At 46.4% G+C, this 24,646-nt stretch overlaps 1 protein-coding gene across 1 annotated transcript; it reads right to left on the bottom strand.

Moving 5' to 3' along the window:
- Positions 1–2,144: 2,144 nt before the first annotated feature.
- LOC134329450 (complement C3-like) lies at positions 2,145–24,076 on the bottom strand. Its single transcript, XM_063010724.1, has 29 exons — positions 23,637–24,076; positions 23,398–23,553; positions 23,179–23,308; positions 22,879–22,950; positions 22,421–22,612; positions 20,133–20,247; positions 19,951–20,039; positions 19,633–19,772; positions 18,925–19,131; positions 18,593–18,656; positions 18,399–18,485; positions 17,362–17,565; positions 16,749–16,824; positions 16,487–16,646; positions 16,293–16,388; positions 10,671–10,821; positions 9,711–9,874; positions 9,378–9,536; positions 9,215–9,274; positions 8,577–8,667; positions 8,463–8,502; positions 8,258–8,348; positions 7,295–7,384; positions 7,096–7,201; positions 6,262–6,354; positions 3,670–3,750; positions 3,361–3,444; positions 2,541–2,676; positions 2,145–2,447 (listed from the first exon to the last, which is right to left on the bottom strand). The coding sequence occupies exons 1-29, from the start codon at positions 23,871–23,873 to the stop codon at positions 2,306–2,308; spliced, it is 3,513 nt and encodes a 1,170-aa protein (XP_062866794.1). The 5' UTR covers positions 23,874–24,076; the 3' UTR covers positions 2,145–2,305.
- Positions 24,077–24,646: the final 570 nt, after the last annotated feature.

Below are 24,646 nucleotides of genomic sequence, written 5' to 3'. Positions count from 1 at the left end.
GACACGACCCTCCTTATTGATCCGGGCCTGGGACCGGCGCTGGCAAGTTTTGCTTACTACATTGTGTTCCAAATTATTACGCAAATAATATTTTCTCCGATTTTCCAAAATTACCTATATGAATTGCAGTCATTGTAATTTTCCAGTCATCAACTATTAGAGTACAATTGAAAGGTTTTTGAACAAACTGCCAATGATAACAGTATATTTAAAAAAAAATAAAACACTCAAAATGCCCTCAAAATGCATGTTCCAAATTATTATGCACAGCAGAGTTTTCAACCTTTTCATTTTTCTAAAGAACAAAAAAATGGTCATTTGTGAAATTATAAGCATTAGCAGGTTATTACAAACTGAAATCAAACAGTTTTCAAGTCAAAACTTTATTCTAGGTGATGTTACATTTGCACATAGGACCCCTTGTTCGAAACCCATTGTTTTGCATGAGGACAGAATACCCTCCCAGAGCTGTTGCTTAGATGTGAACTGCCTCCCACCATCATAGACACTCCTTTTGATGATGCTCCAGAGGTTTTCAATGGGGTTGAGGTCAGGGGAGCATGGGGGCCACACCATAAGTTTGTCCCCTTTTATGCCCATAGCAGCCAGAGATGCAGATGTGTTCTTTGCAGCATGAGACGGTGCATTATCATGCATGAAAATGATCTTGCTGCGGAATGCCGGTTCTGCTTCTTGAACCATGGCAGGAAGTGCTGTTTGAGAAACTCCACATACATTATGGAGGTCATCTTTACCCCTTCAGGGATCCTAAAGGGGCCGACAATCTCTCCCCCCATGATTCCAGCCCAAAACATTACTCCACCTCCTCCGTAGCCTTGTTTGCATGTTGTGTCCATCAACCAGCCATCCTCCACTCCATCCATCTGGACCATCGAGCGTTGCACGGCACTCATCGGTGAACAAAACAGTCTTCATGTATTGTTTGGCCCACTGGAGCCGTTTCTGCTTGTGTGCAGTGGATAGAGGAGGTCGACAGGATGGCTTACGCACAGCTGCAAACCTCTGAAGGACCCTGCATCTTGTTGTTCGGGGGACGTTGGAGGCACCAGCAGTTTCAAAAACTTGTCTGCTGCTATGACAAGGCATTTTTGCAGCTGCTCTTTTAACCTGACGTAATTGCCTGTTGGAAAGAGTCCTCAATTTTCCCTTATCAGCACGCACACGTGTGTGCTCTGAATCAGCTACATACTTCTTGATTGTGCGATGATCACGATGAAGTGTCTTGGCAATGTTGATTGTAGTCATGCCTTGACCTAAACACTCCACAATTTGTTGCTTCTCAGCAGCCGACACATCCTTTTTCTTTCCCATTTTGGCTGAAAATGTAGGCTGCTTAATAATGTGGGACAGCCTTCTTAAGTAGTCTTGCCTTTAATTGGACACACCTGCCAAACTAATTAGCACAGGTGTCTGCAATTGCTTTCAGTGATATAAAGAGCCCTGACACACATCACCATCAATGAGTTTAACTGACAAACAAAAAAATTCTTACCTTATCACTCCTAAACACTTTTTGCATAATAATTTGGAACACAGTGTAAGCTAACGCAGTCCCAGGTCACCGACAAGCCCGAATTTGCAACTAGATTACACTCGTAAACCTTTATATAAATTAAAAAATCAATGAGAATTTATTTACCTTCGATATGAACTTTGTTTGATGCTTTGCACTCGTCCGCCATTGGTGTTTGAAGTCCATGTCCGTGGAGCCTATCCCATCTTTTCAATGGGCGCAAGGCACACAGTAACACACACACTCATCTAAACCGGAGCGCCCAGAGAAAACCTGTACTGTTACAGGGACCGAGTGTACCGGGGCAGCTGGAGCCTAGTGGTTAAGAAACTGGACTTGTAACCGAAAGAACATCAGTTCAAGCCACACCACTGCCAGGTTGCCACTGTTGGACCCTCAAGCAAGGCCCTTAACCCTCAATTGCTTAGACAATATACTGTCACAGTACTGTAGGTCGCCTGTAAATGTACCGGTGGAGCGTATTGGTACACCCTGCACTCAATCACTATTGTGGATAATTTACTGATACGTACACCAAAAAAAGTTCAAACATTTGATATTTAATCAACAAAAGCAAGAAGAGAAGTTGAAGTAGACGTAAAGACGGTGGTTCAGTTGATTTATTACTTTATTTTATATCAGTTTTATATCTGAAAGCTCTTACATTTCAAAAGGAAGCTTAATTTCCAGCTAAAAAATAAAATCCAGCTTAATTTTTTCAATAAAAAAACAACGATAATAAAGACGTAAATCTGTTGAGTTTAAATAAGTTTATGTGGTGCATCCAAAGTCGGCGAGAGTCTGAGCCATCGAACTGATCCCCACGTATCTGTCTTCGTGCTCCGGGGTTTGACCCTCCTCCCTGGTGGGCCAGTATTCGATCCAGGTCTGCTCGCCCAGGATGTACAGCAACCTGAGAACATCAGAATAAACATCAACGTCAGTGCCAAGCAGACCGACACGGTGTAGACCGGAGGGCGGAAAAAAACACCAACACGTCACTTACTTTCTGTCCACCATCGGCAGGTCGCTGCTCCTTCCCATGATGAGGTAGGTCTTTCCTTCCTCAAATCCGAAAGACTCGACGCAGTTGGGGTTACCTATGAAACGCCGCTCTTGATTATGCACGTTAGCGTCGGAACCTAGAGGAAGCAGACGTTAGGAAGCGTTAGTATGCTGGCAAAACTTATCCACCGAGAGCTAACAAGTGTACGGCTGTTACGCCCGCACAGGAGGGAGCCGGGGAAGGATGGAAGTGGCGACTCCATTTTAACGCCAATGGTTCTGTAATGGGAGAGCCAACATGACCATCAAGGTGGTCCAACAGACTCTCAACTGGGTTCAAGTCTGGGGAGGGATGGGGACTTCATTTTAACACCAGTGGTTCTGGAACTGGATGTTGCGTAAATGCCTCCACGACTTCCTGCCACCCTGATCAGCAGGTCAGCAAGTTGACTGCTAATACATTTTCGAGTCACATTAATATGAGCGCCAGCTAATATCCAGAGTAACATGGGCTGGGAGTGCTGGAGGAGGCATTGGGGAGGATCCACAGAGCCAAAATGAGCATCAAGGTGGTCCCACAGACACTCAAGTCTGGGGAATTAGGGGGTCATCAGGGCCCTAGGGTAGTACCTTGTGCTCTTCCAACCAACGTGGGACATTTCTAGCCTTGCTGGAAGATCCCATCAGTCCCAGGAATGACGATCAGCATACCCTCGGCCGAGAGCGCCTTCCAAACCTTATACACCCACCAAGCCGGCTCACCAACCGTGACCTCCTCCATGAGGAAGGAAACCTGTGATGTGAAGAGCAAACCATCGTACCTTCCTTCAGGACCTCCAGGATCTTCATGTAGTAGAAGCTGATGGTGTGTGTATGGTTCATACTCATTATTCTCACTTTATACACTGCAAAACAATAGAGACTTTTAATTATTAATATTTTTTTGTTAAATGCTATTTTTATAACATTCAAAGGAATAAATACAATGACATGGCAGGTGGGCATGATACTGTATTTTGTGCCCACCTACCAATAGCTGCGTTTTCTCTGGAAGCGTGAAATTATTATTAGTGTTTGTGTAACTGTCAATCAGAGGTACGCAGATACAAAACATCGTACTTAGCGCTTACCATAATCCATCCCAGGCTTGCAAGTTTCCGTCTCCCGCTCGTCATCGCTGATATTATTTTTCTTCTGGTAGCTGCAGTTTTCTGTAAGAGATGTCGAATGAACCTCAAAGAAAGATTGGAAGAAATGTCATGTGGTGTGTCAGTACCAGGGTCTGTCATGGTATGGGGGTGTGTAAGTACCAGGGTGTATCATGGTATGGGGGTGTGTCAGTACCAGGGTGTATCATGGTATGGGGGTGTGTCAGTACCAGGGTCTGTCATGGTATGGGGGTGTGTCAGTACCAGGGTGTGTCATGGTACGGCAGTGTGTCAGTACCAGGGTGTGTCATGGTATGGCAGTGTGTCAGTACCAGGGTCTGTCATGGTATGGGGGTGTGTAAGTACCAGGGTGTATCATGGTATGGGGGTGTGTCAGTACCAGGGTGTATCATGGTATGGCAGTGTGTCAGTACCAGGGTCTGTCATGGTATGGGGGTGTGTCAGTACCAGGGTGTGTCATGGTATGGCAGTGTGTCAGTACCAGGGTGTGTCATGGTATGGCAGTGTGTCAGTACCAGGGTCTGTCATGGTATGGGGGTGTGTCAGTACCAGGGTGTGTCATGGTATGGGGTGTGTCAGTACCAGGGTGTGTCATGGTATGGGGGTGTGTCAGTACCAGGGTCTGTCATGGTATGGGGGCGTGTCAGTACCAGGGTGTGTCATGGTATGGCAGTGTGTCAGTACCAGGGTCTGTCATGGTATGGTAGTGTGTCAGGACCAGGGTGTGTCATGGTATGGGGGTGTGTCAGTACCAGGGTCTGTCATGGTATGGGGGTGTGTCAGTACCAGGGTGTGTCATGGTACGGCAGTGTGTCAGTACCAGGGTGTGTCATGGTATGGCAGTGTGTCAGTACCAGGGTCTGTCATGGTATGGGGGTGTGTAAGTACCAGGGTGTATCATGGTATGGGGGTGTGTCAGTACCAGGGTGTATCATGGTATGGGGGTGTGTCAATACCAGGGTGTGTCATGGTATGGGGGTGTGTCAGTACCAGGGTGTGTCATGGTATGGCAGTGTGTCAGTACCAGGGTCTGTCATGGTATGGGGGTGTGTAAGTACCAGGGTGTATCATGGTATGGGGGTGTGTCAGTACCAGGGTGTATCATGGTATGGGGGTGTGTCAATACCAGGGTGTGTCATGGTATGGGGGTGTGTCAGTACCAGGGTGTGTCATGGTATGGCAGTGTGTCAGTACCAGGGTCTGTCATGGTATGGGGGTGTGTAAGTACCAGGGTGTATCATGGTATGGGGGTGTGTCAGTACCAGGGTGTATCATGGTATGGGGGTGTGTCAGTACCAGGGTGTGTCATGGTATGGGGTGTGTCAGTACCAAGGTGTGTCATGGTATGGGGTGTGTCAGTACCAGGGTGTGTCATGGTATGGGGGTGTGTCAGTACCAGGGTGTGTCATGGTATAGGGGTGTGTCAGTACCAGGGTGTGTCATGGTATGGGGGTGTGTCAGTACCAGGGTGTGTCATGGTATGGGGGTGTGTCAGTACCAGGGTGTATCATGGTATGGGGGTGTGTCAGTACCAGGGTGTGTCATGGTATGGGGGTGTGTCAGTACCAGGGTCTGTCATGGTATGGGGGTGTGTCAGTACCAGGGTGTGTCATGGTATGGCAGTGTGTCAGTACCAGGGTCTGTCATGGTATGGCAGTGTGTCAGGACCAGGGTGTGTCATGGTATGGGGGTGTGTCAGTGCCAGGGTCTGTCATGGTATGGGGGTGTGTCAGTACCAGGGTGTATCATGGTATGGCAGTGTGTCAGTACCAGGGTGTGTCATGGTATGGGGGCGTGTCAGTACCAGGGTGTGTCATGGTATGGGGGTGTGTAAGTACCAGGGTGTATCATGGTATGGGGGTGTGTCAGTACCAGGGTGTGTTATGGTATGGGGTGTGTCAGTACCAGGGTGTGTAATGGTATGGGGGTGTGTCAGTACCAGGGTGTGTCATGGTATAGGGGTGTGTCAGTACCAGGGTCTGTCATGGTATGGGGGGTGTCAGTACCAGGGTGTATCATGGTATGGGGGTGTGTCAGTACCAGGGTGTGTCATGGTATGGGGGTGTGTCAGTACCAGGGTCTGTCATGGTATGGGGGTGTGTCAGTACCAGGGTGTGTCATGGTATGGCAGTGTGTCAGTACCAGGGTGTATCATGGTATGGGGTGTGTCAGTACCAGGGTGTATCATGGTATGGGGGTGTGTCAATACCAGGGTGTATCATGGTATGGGGGTGTGTTAGTACTGGGGTCTGTCAGTACCCTTGGTAAAGGTCATTTAACTCTTCTGTGATGCAGCATTAATGCAGAATAGTACATCGAGATCTTAGAGCAACACGTGCTGCCTTCAAGACGTTGTCTTTTCCAGGGACAAGAAGAGGGTGCGGGTGCTGGACGTGTTTTGCAGGAAGAATGGCAACATTACAAAGTGGTAAATGCTTCACTGTCCCCCAGTCCGTCCAGCTTGGACCTCAGTGACACCTTGTCCTGCCCACAATTTTTAACTTCATTCCACTATAGTAAAAGTGTTACTGCATGAGCTGTGACCGCACAAACCTTCAGCACACTGGCACAAGCCCTCCTGCTCAATGCACAATCTTCTCAGGGCGCCATCTATCTTCTCTGGATGGTAGTACTTCACACATCGTTCTGTGAAAGAAAAAACAGAAGAATCTGTAAGTGTAAGTGAAATTGTCATGTATACCAGACTCAAAACCATGGAACATCAATAGTTCATGTGAGTTATATTAATATGAAAGCCCTTGAACATCAGGATAAGTATAACCCAACGTTCCCATGCCCAGAACAGGCTCTAGGCATGAAACATTTAACATAGGATTCATCTGCATAGACTATGGAGGTTGCGGTCTACAGGAGACCAGATTAACCCTTCTAAGGACCTTGAAAGGTCCCACGTATCCATTTCCCAATGTCTTAGACTTCAGCTTAAGAGGCTTCATCCAAAGCCTTGCGGGAACATGCTCTGGGATCGGAGTGTACCCGAACTGGCGTTTAAATACAGACACACCAATAGAGGCCACCCAGAGCAGGTGTTTGGACCAGGATGTGAAGCTAGAATCCAGACCCCTAAGTGCCAGTAGAAGGCTTTTCAAACTTGGCTAGTTAACTGGGTTCCCTGATTCAAAGCCAGAAGACTTGGCATGCCGTAGACCATCTTATGGTCCACCACCATCACCAAGGTAAACAGAACTGTCCTGCGAAAGTGGCAATCCCATAATAAAATCAGAGAAAATATGCGACAAAGGACGGGATGGTATGGGAAATTGATGCAGAAGGAACACAGGTGTTCTGGGGTCCCCCAGTCCCCCCCTCTTCACATACAATACTGTTCATTAGGTAACATCTCTCGCCTCACGTATAGTCCCTCACCTGGAGAGTAGTACTCGTAGAGAGAGACCGCGGCGGGTTGAAGATAACCGACTTTAGTCTCTCTGGTCATGCTGAAAACAATTCGTTCTTGCTCTTTATGACTGACCTGAGAGGAGAGCAAATCGATTTGAACACAAATTCACTGACATTTCCATTAACATTTGGGACGAACGTGGAAAGAACCTGTGACCTCATTTACCTTATCTAAATAAAGGATGAGGGAGCCTTTTTCTGAAAGCTGCTTGTCCATCTCAAGCTTCTGAACGTATTGGTCCTTGCCGGTGGTTAGCTATGATGAACATAAGCAAAAAATAAGAACTGTGTACTCAAACGTATGTAGAAACCAACACCTGGTACTTAATGGAGTCCATGCTGTCATGTATTCTAACAAGGCTTACCTTTGGAGAGAAACAGCTCCAATATACCACAGGTCCCCCACTATTTTATACTATACCATGGAGTCTGTGGAACCCCTTTACAAAGGCTGTCAATCATTTTGGACTTCCCGTAGCAGATGATGAGAAAGTCACACTTGAGCTTTGGTGGTTTGGAACCACTAAGAGAAACCCGCTGAGGAAAACTGGACCTGAGGTCCAAGGACTAAGAGAAGGGTAAAGCCCTGGGTGGGACACACGACCATGGCAAGCAATCCAGCTACTCGGTCCACCAATCGACCGACACATGAGTCGAGGCCCCAGATGCTTGTTTCCAAGATCTTAAAAGTAGTTTTAGAGAGGAATCGATTTAGCGATTTAGCCGAAGAATCAATTCACGAGAGGATTCAGTTGGGAAGTGCAACTGTATATCTAGGAGGTAAATGTGAAAAGCACCCATCTTAAGTAAGGTGCGAGCGAACACACACCAGCCTACTACCTTACCGACTGAGGTTGATGCTCTGGCTTTCCTTAAATAGGAAATGCACAGGTGATGCGAGTTAGCGCTAATCAGCACTATGGCGTTTGGGAACTGTTGTCCGCTTGCCAGTGGAACGTGCCATTACCAGGGTCTGATCAGTGAGGGTGCCAAGAGGGTCCCTTTCCACTGGTAGATGGGGTAGAGAAGGATCTATGATCGATGATTCTAAACCCATCAAAGGGGTCAGCGAGTGGGTGTAAATAATGTACGATTTTAAATTGCTAAAACATTTGTTGGGTGTCCTTACAGATTTAAGGTCTTCTTTATCCACCACAAATCCTGTCAGCAAACCGATGTCCAGAATAGACATAGTGGCGTCCCTTCGTTCCTTTTTGTACCTGCGTAGATAAGTGAAGCTTTATTTGTTTAAATCTTACCGTCACCTGTGATAGGGCGCTAATTTTGGACTTGATTACAATTTAGGAGCGCACATATACTTGCATTATACTTACACAAAATCGATGGTCACCAAGAACTTTTCTTCCTCTTTTTCTGTTGTAGGAAACAGAAACGTTACAAGAGGAACAATGACGGCGTGCCAAAAAGATTCAAGGTTCAATTCTTACCTGAAGGTTGTTCCTCCATCCTAACCGAGAGATCAAAGGCTTTGCAGTCTCCTGGGTTGTCCAGAGGTCTGGCGTAGTAGAGCGTCACCACCTAAGCGTTGAGAGAAAAACCCAGACGTTTGAGACTGGATGGTAAAAGGACAGCGGTGGGTTCAGAAAGTGGTGGACCGAGTAGCTGGTCGGCTGGCTAGTCTCAGCACAGTTGACTCTTTGATTCCTTGATTTCTTGCCTTCTCCTGAGTCGACCTACGGAGCACCCAGGTGGTGCTGTGGGACATTCCGCTAGGACACCAGCGCTGAGATTCTGGACACCTCGGGTTGAATCTCAGCTCTGCTATTGTGCAGTGCATGCAGCAGACAAAACCGCCTATAAAGTCTGCTGGGTGGGATAAACTGCCCATAAAGTGCACAGGGTCCTGGTTAGCAGCCCCAGGCACCTATGCAGAAGTCCTTTGGATGCAATCATGATCCTTTTCAGAAGAAGACTAATTGGCTATGCTAAATCGGGAGAAAAATTTCTCGATCACGTCTTTGATTTTTTTGTGCAGACTAGAGGCAGTAAAGTGTCCACTGATACAGATTTGGTTCTCAGTCTTTACCACGGTTCTCAAACTCCAATAACGTTACCGGATACTTACCTTAATAAATCCCACGCCGGTTCCCTGAGCGGTAAGGTTAAAGTTAGCACTGAGCGAAACCTGTGAAGGTCCAAGCACAGAACATTGGCAGGTTTAACCGCTGATCGTGCGGGATAAATCTGATTAATATGGAAGGAAAGAGTCTGGACTGGCGTTCACCTACCTTGTCCGAGCGCAAGAGGTGCAGGTCGCTCCTGGTGATGCTCCATATGGTGGGTTTGCTGCGCGTGCTCACGGACAACTCCACGTTCAAGTCCACATTCTGAAACGATCTCACTTGCTTATAGTACTCAGCCACAGCTTGGAAGACCATGATGGTTGCCTAATCCAAACAAAACCACCAGAGGAAGAAAACATAAAAATGTTCTGCTGAATTTTAGCTTTTATGTTGTGTGCCTCAAGCAGGTTTACCCAGGCACCATTGACCTGATGAGCTACAGCTTTAATAAACTCTGGTAGTCTCAGACTTGATGCATATTCTCTTGGAACTACTTACCTGGGTGGTACCGTAGCCCCCGTACTGAGTACTTTGCCTGTTAAGCCACTTCACAGCCTTTTCTGCACCTTCAAAATCGTTCACCTTCACCAGCGCCAGGAGGGCGTAGGCTGTAGCCTCCACGGAAAAGTGAGGCTGTCCAGCAACTCTCCAGAAAGTACCGTCTGCTCCAGAGATGGAAAGAAGAAATTCTAGACAGCTGCTGAATTTCATGAGAAGAAAATACAGAAACCCTGGATAGGGCGCCAATCCATTGAAGGGCAACACACTCTAACTTATGTTTGGAAGGTGGAAGGAAACTAGCATATGTCGTTTCTAGAGGAATGTCTTGCAGACATTGACTAGTGGCATTGTGGAGTTCTCAGTGACTAGTGGAGTTCTCAGAACCTGGGTTGCCATGCAGCACCCACACGGTGACTCCTATCTATTTGACATTTTGCCCCCAGGGACATAGGCCTAGGCTGTCCCCAGCGAACTTCCGCAAATCCAGGTGGCTATGTGCATATGGTTAGGGGTTAGGGTTATGTAAATACCACAGCAGAGCGTCAGTGGTCAGAGGGCCATAATGGCATAGCAGGTAGGGATGATTCTGCAACCTGTGCACACTGACCATCTCCATGGCTGGTGAACAGTACCAGTTTATATAATATAGTGAAGGTGGTACAGTGGGTGTTGCACAGCTTTGTTTCTTCGGGGAACATGGATTCGAACTTTAGTTCTAGTAATCTCAGTTCTGTGAGACCCCATTTGTGCCGAATTCTAGTGATTGAAGTGGCTTACACTTAGCCTTCAAGCAACAGTCGATGGTGGATTGGCTGCTTTAAACTGTCCCTGTTCGTGAGCTGCCTCTTAATGAGTTGGCACCCCGTCTGGGGGGTTTTTCTGCTTTGCACTGATGCTGGACCCACTGCCAGTCTGACCAGGACTTATAAATAAAGATGACATTAATGATTCACTGACCTTCAGAAGAATGCCGCATCAGGAGGTCTCTGTCAAACTTGCCCGCATTGGCCATGGCATAAGAAGTCATGGCGACAGCGTACGGATTGGTCAGAGTAGGAAGTCTCCTTTCCAAATAGTCAGTAGCCTTTTTCATACTTCCGGGAAGACTCTGAATAAAATAAGACAAAAATTGGACCAGTGATGCCACTGTGCCTGTATTCAGGGGGAGAGCAACATTTTTGGAAGGGTATCTGTTTAAAAAGTCAGTCAGACTTGAATACACAGTGATGTCATTGGTCCATGGATCGCTGCTTCTACCAGTCAAAGTAAGTGCAGGTCGACTCATAATCTGAAATAATGACCTACATCTTCCAGGTGCCACCCTTGAGCTCAGCGTTCTAAAAAAGCAATAGGTAGCTCAGAGTGGCACTGAGTTTTTGCCCCAGTTGGTAAGGTAGCTGGCCAGTGGTAGCAAGTTCTCAGCTCTTGAACGCTCTATTAAATCTGTGATCCTAGTCTATTGACTCTGTTTTGCCAAAAGGAGTCAGCTTGAACCCAGTGGCAGATGGGAAGCATAGATCTGCAATCATCCTTGACATTCTGGTGGACTGAGTAGCTGGTTTGCTGGGTTTGATTGCAGTCTAGCTTAGCGCTCACCCTCCTTAGTTTTAGTCTGTGTTTTGGTTTACCTAGCAGAGTCGACTCACTAACCAATTGAGTTTGCTGTACCCACATATCCTTCGTTTTTTTCTTTACTTACTGTGATGTATTTTGTGGGGATTGACCTTTCTGTGGTGCCATAGTTGTAGTAGTGCACTGAATGCTGGGAGATGTTGTTTTCCCCTCACCAGCGGTTAAAACAGTGTAAGACATTAATAAACACGCACCTGTTGTGCTAACGGTACATTGCGGTTTCTCTGATTATTAATCGTTATTCCAGTACTGACGGATGTACTGACGATATAACAAGTGGCGACGAGTCGAGAGAAGTAACCTACGTTGTTTTGTGTGTTTAAAAAGACGGCGTGCAAATTTTTTTTTTTCTCGCGCGCGTGGACTGAGCAAGCTGAGTTAGCTCCGAACTCCGGTATTCGGGTTAAACGGCCGGCTTAACGGAGAGAAAGCGCTACAGAGAATTGGATTTAATCAGCGAGGGGGATGTAAAGACTGTTCTCGGACTACTGGTACCGGTAAATCTGTGAGTGGACTAAAGAAAACGGTGCAAATACCGCAGTTGTTAACTTTGAATGTTTCAACCAAGTGATTAAAGTGAGGTATAAGTGAAATGGCTGGCTTTATTGGAAACATTGGTGCTTTTGATGAGAGTGTGGAACAGTGGTGCTCCTACACTGAAAGATTTGATTATTTTGCCGAAGCAAATGGCATTGAAGCAGCTAAAAGAGTGTCGACTTTTCTCAGTGTCATGGGCGCTAAAACTTTTAACCTGCTCCGTAGCCTAATGCATCCAACTAAACCGGGGGAAAAGTCATACACAGACATTGTGGACATTCTTGGGTCACACTTTTCACCAAAACCACTGGTGATAGCGGAACGATTTAGGTTTCACAGGAGGAACCAGGAGGAGGGAGAAAGTGCGACGATGTTCGTAGCAGCCCTGAGGAAACTTTCGGAGCACTGTGAGTTTGGTGACGTTTTAAACGACACTATCAGGGACAGGCTTGTATGCGGACTCAGGAGTGAAGCCATCCAAAAGCGGCTGCTGAGTGAAAGCAACCTCACACTGCAGAGAGCCACAGAAATTAGCGTGAGCATGGAGCTTGCTGCAAGAGAAGCACAGCATCTCAGCAACTCCGGTAAAGTGCAAAAGATAGTGACTGAATCACAAGTGCTCAAAAACATTACATGCTACCGGTGCGGCAAGTTAGGGCATCATGCAGGGGAGTGTTGGTGCAAAGATTTAACGTGCAGGAGCTGTGGAAAGAAAGGCCACATTGAGCGTGCCTGTAAGGGCAAGAAAAATGTAGAAAAGAGTGCAAAACCGAAGTATGGCAAACCAGCAAATTTGTCAATGAAAAAGGGATACGTACATGCTGTGCATTCAAATGAAGTCAGAAATACTGATGATAGCGATTCATCTGCTGAGGAAGTGACGCTGAAGATTCTGGCTGTAGAGGGGGACGAAAAGGGCTACTGGGTTACACCTCTTCTAGAAGGGCAGTCAGTTCGTATGGAGATTGATACTGGGGCTGCTGTTTCGATTGTATCAGACAGTGCGTATTGCAGCTACCTGAAACATGTGCCCTTAGAATCAACAAACATTGTACTAAAAACATACACTGGCGAGCGTGTTGATATTAGAGGTGTCATTAATGTGAATGTGCAACTAAATTGTCAGTCAGCAAAGCTGCCACTCTACATTGTTAAAGGCCATTACCCAGCACTCCTAGGCCGCTCATGGTTAGAAAACATCCAGCTTGATTGGCCCTCAGTTCGAATGGTGTCCAAAGGTGTCACTGGTCTATCTGCTGTTTTAACTAAACACTCAGAAGTGTTTAAGGACGAGTTGGGCACCATGAAAGGTATTATAGTAAAACTGGATGTCAAACCTGACAGTAAGCCTAGGTTTCTAAAGGCTCGCCCTGTGCCTTACGCAGTTAAGCCAAAGGTAGAGGCTGCACTGGAGGCTTTGGTAAAAAGTGATGTTCTGGACCCCTTAAGTATTAGTGAGTGGGCCACTCCCATTGTACCTGTTCAAAAAAAAGATGGATCGATCAGAATTTGCGGTGATTTCAAGGTCACGTTAAATCCAGTTCTGTCAGTTGAGCAGTATCCGCTGCCACACATTGATGACCTTTTTGCTGGCTTGGCCGGAGGCCAGCGTTTCAGTAAAATTGACCTTTCCCAGGCCTATCTACAAATGCAGGTAGATGAGAGCAGTAGAGAGCTACTCACAATTGTGACACACAAAGAATTGTTCAGGTATAAGCGTTTGCCTTTTGGGGTCACATCAGCACCATCGCTGTTCCAGAGAGCAATGGACCAAATCCTGAGTGGACTGTCTGGTGTCCAGTGTTACTTAGACGATATCCTGCTAACTGGCAAATCAGAGGAAGAACACTTAAACAATCTTGATGCAACATTACAGCGTCTTAAGGACTATGGGCTGAGAGTCCGTGAAGACAAATGTGAATTCTTCAAACAGTCTGTTGAATATCTGGGACACGTTATTGATTCCATGGGCCTTCACAAAGCACCTTCCAAGGTAAAGGCCATTGTAAATGCTCCTTCCCCACAAAATGTCAGTCAGCTTCGTTCATTCTTGGGGCTCCTAAATTACTATGGTAAATTTATTAAGGGCCTGGCTACAGTCTTGACACCATTACACCAACTGCTGTGCCGAAACAAGCAGTGGAGATGGACAAAACAATGCAATGATGCATTTGAAAGAGCCAAAGAAGCATTGCTAGAGTCTGATGTACTGACTCACTTTGACCCAAAGTTGCAAATCCAGCTTGCTTGTGATGCTTCACCTTACGGTGTGGGAGCTGTCATTTCCCACATCATGCCATCAGGTGAGGAAAGACCAATCGCGTTTGCTTCGCGCACCTTGAACAAGGCAGAAAGCGGGTATGCCCAGATTGAACGAGAGGCATTGGGAATTGTATTTGGTGTCCGAAAGTTCCACCAGTACTTGTTTCATAGATCATAGACCACTGACCACAATTTTCGGACCTCACACAGGTATACCTTCCCTGGCTGCTAGCCGAATGCAGAGATGGGCACTGCTGTTATCAGCCCACACATATGATATCAAGTATCGCAAATCCGAACTGCAATGCAATGCTGATGGACTTTCAAGATTGCCTCTGCCAGTGACCCGCCCTGAGAGCAGTCAGCAGGACATTTTTTATTTCAGGCAGGTAGAGGAGGCCCCAGTGACTGCCGCACAAGTGCGGAAAGGCACACGAATCGACCCAGTTATGTCTGAAGTAATGGAAATAATCACCAGTGATTGTGCTGTAAAGAACGTGCCACATTTACAACCTTATCTGTCAAGGCGTCATGAACTCTCAGTTCAGGCAGGGTGCCTTTTCTGGGGCAGAAGGGTAATTATTCCGACAGCGTTGAGGAAGGTGGTGTTACAGCAGCTACACTCCGGTCACTGTGGTATGGTGCGGATGAAGGAGATAGCAAGGAGCTATGTCTGGTGGCCTGGTCTGGATAGGGACATTGAGGAGAAAACAAAGTCATGCTCCTCATGCCAGAGAATCAGAAATGTACCACAGCTTTCACCCTTACATCCCTGGGATTGGCCAGAGAACCACTGGCAACACATTCATGTAGAATTTGCTGGTCCGTTGGAGGACAAGATGTTTTTAGTTGTGGTGGACGCACACAGTAAATGGCCTGAAATTGCCATCATGCATTCAACCACGACAGCAAAGACCATAGAGAAGCTTGGAGAGATGTTTAGCCGTTTTGGCTACCCTGAGCAACTTGTTAGTGACAATGGGCCACAGTTTGTGTCACAAGATTTTGCTTCCTTTTTGCAAGCTAATGGGGTGCAACACATCAAATCAGCCCCATATCATCCTGCAACAAACAGCTTTGCTGAAAGAATGGTACAAACTATGAAGCATGCATTAAAGGCATCTCAAGGACAGGCAACACTACACCAGCGTCTGAACAGTTTTTTGCTGTCATATCGAAGCACCACCCATGCTACAACCAAAGTTTCCCCGGCCACCCTGATGCTGAAACGTTCATTACGCACCAAATTTTACCTGTTGAGACCCCTCAATGTCAAAGATGTGGTACAACGTCAACAACAAGCACAAGTTCACAGGAGAGAGGCAAGAGCAAAAAGCAGAGTGTTTCACCCAGGGGACAACGTGCTTGCACGCAATTATACCTCAGGACCTAAATGGGTGCCAGCTTCTGTGATTTCTCAAACGGGACCTGTGTCATACACTGTCCAGACAACTGATGATGTTGTTTGGAGACGACATGCAGATCAACTTTTGCAAGGATCTCAAGGCTCTTCACAAAGCAGCGAGCCTGACTTACAGTTGCCTTCAGCAGTCAACATAGAACAGCCTCCTCCATCCTCATGCCAACTGAATCCTGATGAACTAACAGGAGACCACGCTGTTGTTTCTGTGCCAGAGCCAGTGCCATGTAGTGAACGCCGTTACCCTGCAAGAGAACGGCGCCCACCTTCTAGATTGACTTATTAGTTAGTACTTAACCTGCAAGATGGGGCAGAATAATCCCCATGGTTAAGTCAGGGAATGAGTAGTCTACTCAACCCTGTAGGTAAAAAAAAAAAAAATCTGTGTTCATGTTGAACTCCAGTTTGTTAGTAGTGCTGTGTGGGACTTGATCAGTTGCTTAGTTTTAAGAGAAGGAACTGTTTTGTTTAAAAAAAAAAAAAAAAAAAAAAGGCAGAACTTGCCATTTAAGGAATGTGATGTATTTTGTGGGGATTGACCTTTCTGTGGTGCCGTAGTTGTAGTAGTGCACTGAATGCTGGGAGATGTTGTTTTCCCCTCACCAGCGGTTAAAACAGTGTAAGACATTAATAAACACGCACCTGTTGTGCTAACGGTACATTGCGGTTTCTCTGATTATTAATCGTTATTCCAGTACTGACGGATGTACTGACGATATAACACTTACAGCAACTGAGTTCTCACAGAGCCTGCTCCCTTCCTGCATGGCTATGAGGACAAAAGCCGTCAGAGATGCGTCAGCGTCCTTACCCTTCACGTCACCCTGAAATCACACGCACAAACACACACACCGAATGACAAAATATTTACCGAAATGGCATGTTTAGGATTTACGCCAAAAACAAGCCGATTTCAACTTACGACCATCTCGCCCTGGATCACCGGGGCGCTGTCTTTAAACATGCCGTCCGGCATTTGCCCATTTAGAATCAGCCATCTAAGGGCGCTGCAGAGAACGTCATCTTTTACGGCAATGATGTCACTGGCCAACGCAAAGACTTTAGCCACGTACGCCGTCAACCTTCCACACAGAGAGAAAAATAAACAGCAGAACGATTAACGAGTTGACTAAAATATATGCAGGACTGTAAGAATCGCCCAGAATCTGCGTTGTCCGGCTTACCATGTGCTGCTGGGGTGGTGAGTGTACGAACTATAGGATCCGTCCGGCTTACGGTAAGCCAGCTCTTGATCATAACCTGGGACAGGAAGCAGAAGTGAGATGGTATGCACAGACCAGTCATGCAAGGTGATGCGCTATATGGACCACAGGATGTGGACGCCCCTTCTTATTAAAGAAAAACCAAGTGAAGACTTTAATCGTCTGCTTCAGTACTTGCTTGGTGTAAAGAAGGGCCAACAGTCTATTGAACACCATTGCCAACAGAACAGTCTTCCAACATCACCACATATGCCAAGATGCTGTTATGCCCTAGAAGTGCACACTTTGGTATGCGGGAGCAAAGCAACATTCTAATGTTCTGACCTTAAGTAAGTGACTTCTGTGTTCTGGTCAGGGTTGCGGGTGGTCTGGTGCCTTCTAGGTGGAATGCAGGTATACTCCAATGTATTGCAGAAATACAATCACACACAGTTGATAGGAGCAACTGGCCACGTGAGAAGGATAGAAGGTCGATTTTAAGTCACTGCATTGCCTCTGTGGTGTAAGCAGGCAGTGTGCAGCTTCACTGGGAGTCATGTGCTAACCTTCTTCAAAGAAAGAGGAAGGTGCCTACCTGTCTTGATGTGTTTGACAGCTTCATCGCGGCGCTGCATGCCAACAAACTCCCACTGATTGGTGCTGTCCAGGTAGTGCGTAGCGATAAGAGGCAGCGTCATGATGATCATGTTCTGTTCGCCGCAGCCGCAGGGTTGCACGATCAGACGCCCCATGAAGTCTCCGCTGATAGCTTGCTCAATCGTCTGACTTATCTCCTGACCTGAAGGCAAACAGACGGATAGAGGGAATTTTTCACTATAAAAATAGATAGACGGGTGTCCAAGATTGAGGTAACACTAGTACGTCATAGTACATGTACACCTAACTACAGTTAAGGTTGTTGACAAGACATTTTACAGGCAGCTCTACTTGCAGAAACCCGTATGGTGACTCCTGTTTCTGTAGGTTGATGGTTCCTCAAGAAGCTTCTTTCCAGTTTTCATCCTTTCTCTCAGGTGACTAATGGATCAAAAGCCCTTCTCTAGATGAAGGCTCAGGACTAAGCTTACAAGAAAGTCTGCCATCAAGGGTGACCTTGTTGGGAAGCATAGTCTGCATAGATTGAAGTCGATGTTCAAGACCAACTTCTGCCAACATTTTCAATATTTTAATAGACTCTGGATGTTGTTCTGGCTTCATTTGCACTTGCCTACCATTTCTGAGTAAGATTGTTTGACCTAGTGGGGCCCAAGGACTTGGGAAATGTCATCATCATAAAGACCCTTACCTTCAATCTGGAACTTCTAGGTAAGCAATGGAGCTGCCTCATGACAGAACCTCTGCTCACCATGTAAGTCCCCAGAAAGGAACAATCATTCAATCATTCATTGGCATGGCAAGTCATCAGAAAACCACTGCAAGTCTTAGCGGGAGAAGCCATAAACATGTAGTAAAACGTCCACCTGGAGCAAATTAAGGCTCCCAAGGCATCAACCTAGAGAAACTGAAACATCAACCACATTCCCCTCCGTGCTCCCTCTGGCAACCAGAACGGCAATGCAGAAGGACACGACTCCTAACAAACAATAGAACAACAATAAATATTGACCTTACCGGACACGGTGATGTATGTGTTAGCAGGCGTTTTTGGAATCCTCCCGTCTGGTTCGGAACCTCTCACCTCCATGCGCTGAATGCCACCTATTTGGAGTGAAACCAGAGGGTATTAATGTACAGAACAGTGGTCACTCATCTCCAGATGAGTCTGCTAGACACTTCTAGAAGTACCTAATAATTCTGGAGCTCACCGGCAGCTTTTGAGGGATTTAGCTCCTCGTTTAGCAGCACCTTCTCAACCAGTTCGCCTTCAGCCTGAGCAGAAGAAGTAAAAATGGATCTTTGTAGTTGTTCGTTAACCGAAAGTGCTAAAAATGTGGTTGCTAGTTCAAGCCCCACTACTGCCGTTAAGTCCCTTGGAAAGCTTTCTACAAGATTTTGGAGGGTGCCTGCAGGCCACTGGAGTTCCTCTACACCCAACCTTTGTCTTGATGGAAAGCAAAGGACTTGAGCTTAGTAGGGCTTGAACCATTGACCATATAGTTTAGCGTGTAAAGAGCATTAGTGTTCAGTTGGTACTCACCACCACTTTCAGAAGCTTTTTTACTCCATCGTTGAAATCTGGAGTCATCGCCTGTACCTCTATATCAAATTCACCGATCTCCATGGGAATGATCACGTACGGGATGGCTCTGGTAGACATGGAGTCGACATAAACTATGGTAGTGTACTTGCCCTTCTTACTGGCCCCACTGCAAATGTTTGTCGTCTCGAGGAAGTTCACTTTCACCTGGTGGTGACAAAGACAGTATCAACTCGGTTACTTGATTCCAGGATTGTAAGTGTGATCAGTAGCGATGGGGCGCAAAATCGATCCTCGGGATCTGGGTTAAGTTACTGTCTGTGTGGGTCTTCTCTTCCTAGGCAGTAAGTAGATCACATGCTCCAAGGAGGGGGTTGGGATGAATAAATGTAGCCTGTTTTTGGGTGGCACCAGACCCCTTGTGACCAGGAGCAGAACCAGGACGTTTAAGTTCTGCAGACTTTATAGGCATATGCATAGCAATGTGTCCTGTGGAGCTGGGTTCAATCCAAGCTTCTGCTCATCGTCTAAAGAGACCCTAGGTATACGTAGGTAAATGTGTGAGGCAGTGCTGTTCAGCGCTGCCAGTGTTTGGTGAGGTGAAAAGAATAAGCCGATAAGCGCACGTCTTTCTCCGGCCGGCGAGGGGGTGGTGAAATTTAAAAAATGCTTAGCGACTGGGTTAGAAGGTTCCTCTAGAAAACGTACCCTTTGTTTTGTCCTGGAGTAGTTGTGCAGAATGGCTTTAATTTCGATCTGCTCGTTGCGCACCGCAGAGTACGGTAGCCTAAGATCCACGAAGAAACTCTTGGAGACCACCACTTCGAGAGGATCAGCCACGCAGATGCCTAAAGTGAGGGAGTATCAACAAAAAAGACAAAGAATTAAAGAAAGGAACTGGTGTGCCGCCATTGTTGGTGTATTAGCTCCAGAACTGTTGGCACCATCTTTACAAAGGTTGCCAATACTTCTGGAGCTGGCTGTATTCCAGTCCTTGTAAACATTAGAAGAAGGTGTGGAACTGACTGTGGGTCTTGGACAGACTGATGGCCAAGAACTGCCAGGTAGTGATGGAGTCTATCATGTTTTTGTTGATGGTGAAACTCGTTGTCTCGCTGGAATAAATCAAAGCGAAAGATCTGATCAACACCGGCCGCAGCCACTCATCACATCCCGGCTGTAATAACCAAATCAAATAAAATAACTACCATTTGCCGTATTCGCAGGTTGGCAGTGTTATGTCCTCCCAGAGCCAGCTCTCGAGAAACTGCGTCCTGATGGTGATTTCATCTTCGTTTAGGAATTCGTCGTCGTCTTCCTCGGCTGTGAAGGTTTCGTCAGACATAAAGACATCAACGACATCAAACGATAAACGCTGCTTTCTAAAGGAGGCTCGCTAGGTGTCATAAAATAGGAACAACTCAAAATAAGTAAGAGGATGGTGCCAGGATGAGGTGTTGCTACACCAGTGACACTACAGGGTAGTGGTTCTACAAATCTCTAGAATTGTACTAGAGTGATGGAAGATCTTGGGGGCATCGCTAGCACAACTCTAGGTGCACTCTCTTGGGGTACACCACATACTCATTGGCCCACATGCAGTAGGATGAAGCTACTTGAGCCAGTCACCTGTGCCGTGAAGGTGTCAGCTGGAAATGCGATCGCTAGTTCAAGCCCCATCACTGCCTCTCCACCATTAACCCTTAACGTCTTGGACTGTAACTGGCCACAATGTACTTTGCCCCCCTCCCCTCTTTCTACAAGATTTTGGTCCTAGAGAAGGTCTTGAATGAGGTTTCAGGTCAGGGCTCTGTGCAGGCCACTGGAGTTCCTCTAGACCAAACGTGTCCAGCCATGCGTAGGTCAAGAATTCAGGTGGGGTTCACCACATACTCATCGGCCCATATGCAGTAGGATGACGCTACTTTAGCCAAAGGTCTAAAGCAGCCTTTCTCAACGGGTGCTGTCTGGCTTCGTCAGGGGTGCCGTCAAAAATATTCTGATAGTGATGAGTCGTTCGCGAACGATCCGATTCTATTGGACGGCTCTTTAATATGAACAAAAGGAACCGAGTCGCGGTCCTGGGAGCTGCTACATATACGTATGTTTATTTCTGCGCAGTTTGGCTGTAATTCACCCAGTCCGCTTCCATCAGTACAGGGAATCAATCAGTCATAATGAGAGCTGTTTATTATCGAAATTCAAATCCGAAAACGGAGCGAGGAGAGAGCGACACACACACACACACAGAAAACTTAAAAGAAGCTTTATTGGCAAGACAAATAAGGACATTCGTATTGCAAGTTACAGAGAAAAAATTACAATAAGAAAGAACAAATATATACAAAAGAGTTACATGTGCAAAAAAATATGAAATAAAATATTAATAAAAACAGTGCAAAATAATAACAATAAAAAAGAGAGAAAGCGAGACACACACACAGAAAGAGAGAGACACACTCAAACTGATTGTTATTACTACCTCATTACTGTAAATATAATAATTTTTATTGTTATTATTTTGCACTGTTTTTATTAATATTTTATTCTATTTTATATTTTTTTGCACATGTAACTGTTTTGTATATATTTGTTCTTTCTCATTGTTATCTTTATTATTTCTCTCTAACTTGCTTTGGCAATACGAATGTCCTTATTTGTCATGATAATAAAGCTTCTTTTGAGTTTGAGTTGAGAGAACCGTAACCGAGCTACAGAGAGAACATGCAGAAAAGAAGCAGTGCTCTTAGTATAATGACAAATAATTGGGAAATAAACTATAAACTCATTTAATTATGTTTAATCTGATTCGTTCATGGTGCGAACTGAGCTTTTCGAGCCTAACTTACATCAAGAACAAGTACAGGGAGTGACTGAGGGCTCTGGACCAGGAGCTCCGAGTCTGCCTCTCATCCATCCCTGCCAGAATAGGGCGATTGTGTGCATCATCCCAGGCTTCCCATTAAAAGTAAGTCACGTTTACCCCTGCCTCCCTAAATGACACCTTATGGTGTGTGTGTGTGTGCGTGTGTGTTAGCAGTCCGAGGGATGCAGAGTGTAAGTTTTTTAATACATTCTAGACTGGGGTGACTTGAGATTTTGCATACTTTTAAAGGGTGCCGTGACTGAAAAAAGGTTGAGAAACACTGGTCTAAAGGTCTTTTGTTCACATGCAGAACAGGACTGGATGTTGATTGGACCATGATGTACAACCTGCATCTGCTTTATTTCTGGGGTTTGAATCCCAGGGTGGGCTCACAAGTAGCCCCTGTTGGACAAGCCAAGGGCGACAGTGACAAGGAAAAGCTCCCTTCCAATTACAGGAAAAGACCTTGAGAGGAACCAGACTCAGCAGGGACCTCCGTCCTTCTCGGGTGGAAGGTACAGAAGGCACTTGGCATAACATGGTCGCCATTGGAAAGGGCGCTAACAAATAAATAGGGAGGGTCGCAACCGGAAGGGCATCGGGGTAAAAACTGACAGGAAGAGTTCTTACTTCGCGCCAGCCTCTGCTCTTTGTTTTCTTGTTTTCTCTTGTTCTCCATCTCCTTGCAGCAGTTCAGGAAGGCCTGGACACACTCGGGGCCGTCCAGGATGTACGTAGCCCTCCGCTCGCATGAGTAGCCTAGCTTGTTCTGTTTCATTCCGTCTATACAGCACTTCTTTATCTCGCCACTGTATTTTCCACCTAGGACAAAACGGAGACAGAGGAGTATTAGGACACCTGACCATGACCTTGCTGGACGTCTGTTGAAGCTAGAACGCTTCTGACAAGTCTTCGATTGCTTCCAAGCAGGCACTTCCTCCCAGACTTGGGAAGCAGTTCGATCAGGTACATCAGTAAACCTGGAGGCTTTGTGATTGCTTCTCCCACTCAGGAAAAGCCTGTGGCATACTGGGGCATCGAACCGACAAGATGCAGTGCTACCTTAGTGCATGAGACTGGCTTCTTACTCAGGGTTTGGGTCATCTGAAGAAGACTCTGGGCTCTCCGTTTCCTCTTCGGTGGGCTCGGACACTTGAGATCTAAGAGGTAAGAACAAAGGTGGATTATTACTGATCAACAATAAATATCACAAGATAACATGAGTGTTTCATACACTGCATGGCCAGAAGTATGTGGACACCTAAGAAGGTGTGTCTGTGGAAACAGTCAGTGAGACACATTGACATGGGTCCTGAAAACTCCCAGACTTACTCCAGTAAGTGAATGCGTAAGTGTGTAGAGACAACCAAGACCAGGATGAATCCTACCTGTTCTCGACTCGGTTCCTCCTGCTTTATCGGACTCGAACATCAGCCCTGCGTCATAGAAAACTCCCATGCTGTCTTTACCGCTCCCGGCTGTACATCCAGTGTCGTGCTTCTTAATGATGTCCCAGACCTGTTGGTAAATCGGAACCTGGCATCAGCATCAAGTGGAAAGGTGGCACTACTGCTTACCTGACACCAGATTTGACAGCGGTCACTCACCTTGGTCTGAGTGAGTCTGTTTTTGTTCAGCACGAAAACAGCCTTGTCCACGGCCACCAGGCCGACCTTGGCACCCGGATCGCCGGTCACGATGAGGTTAAACCCATCGCCCGGCTTGAATGAATCTTGTTCTTGATCCTTCACTGATAACTTCAGCTAGGGATGAAAAGAAAGAAACAAGGACGTCGGTCGGCGTTCGACAAAGTGACTAACCCTAAACCTAACCGTAGATTTCCTACCGTTCCCATGCACGTGTCCATCAAGTCGACCCAGATGGAGTCGGCCACCACCTCATTGGCTCCCACGTGGTAGTACGCTACCACTCGGAAGGAGGGGACCAGGTCCTTGGTTATGACGACTGATTCAGCGATCATCGACAGCCCATTTCCATTGAACCTCTCCGCCTTAACGATCTGACCTTTGCTGAGGAGCTGCAGAAAACAAACAAGAGAAGATACACCGATCAGCCAGAACATTATGACCACCTCCTTGTTTCTACACTCACTGTCTACATACTATATAGAAGCACTTTGAAGTTTTACAATTACTGACTGTAGTCCATCTGTATCTCTGCATGCTTTGTTAACCCCTTTCACAGAGCAGGTGGATCATTTTCACTCTATTAGACACTCATTCCTAGTTGGTCCACCCTGTAGATGTAAAGTCAGAGACGGTCGCTCATCTATTGCTGCTCATCTTCTAGACCTTCATCAGTGCTCACGGGACGCTGTTGGCTGGATGTTTTTGGTTGGTAGACGATTCTCAGTCTATACCAGCCCAACACACCATGTCAGTGTCACTGCAGTGCTGAGAATGATCCACCACCTAAATGATACCTGCTCCATGGGGGTCCTGTGGGGGTCCTGACCATTGAAGAACAGGGTGAAAGGGGGGTAACAAAGCATGTAGAGAAACGGATGGACAGATGGATGTGTGTAGAAACAAGAAGGTGGTTTTACTGTGATTCAGGTTGTTTGTGTTGCCACGCTGAAACAGCACCAACCAAGTAAGTGACCGAGTTTTTGTTGTGGCCGTAGAAATTGAGGGTAATTTGATCATTTATTTGCAGCTCTCTGTGGCCAATACTTATGTGAATGTAATTGCTGGAACCGCCTTTAGTGGCGTAGGCTTTGGCGGTCATCTGGCTCTCGGCCTGTCTCGTCTTCAGTATTTGTGGGTCGTCCGTCTTCACCTAGTCAGACAACGAGACATTCGATTCGTTAGGATTTACACTTCAGGAACACACAGG

Source organism: Trichomycterus rosablanca, chromosome 15 (assembly GCF_030014385.1).
Source record: "Trichomycterus rosablanca isolate fTriRos1 chromosome 15, fTriRos1.hap1, whole genome shotgun sequence".
Classification (NCBI taxonomy): domain Eukaryota; kingdom Metazoa; phylum Chordata; class Actinopteri; order Siluriformes; family Trichomycteridae; genus Trichomycterus; species Trichomycterus rosablanca.
This window is presented reverse-complemented; position numbering and strand designations above follow the sequence as displayed.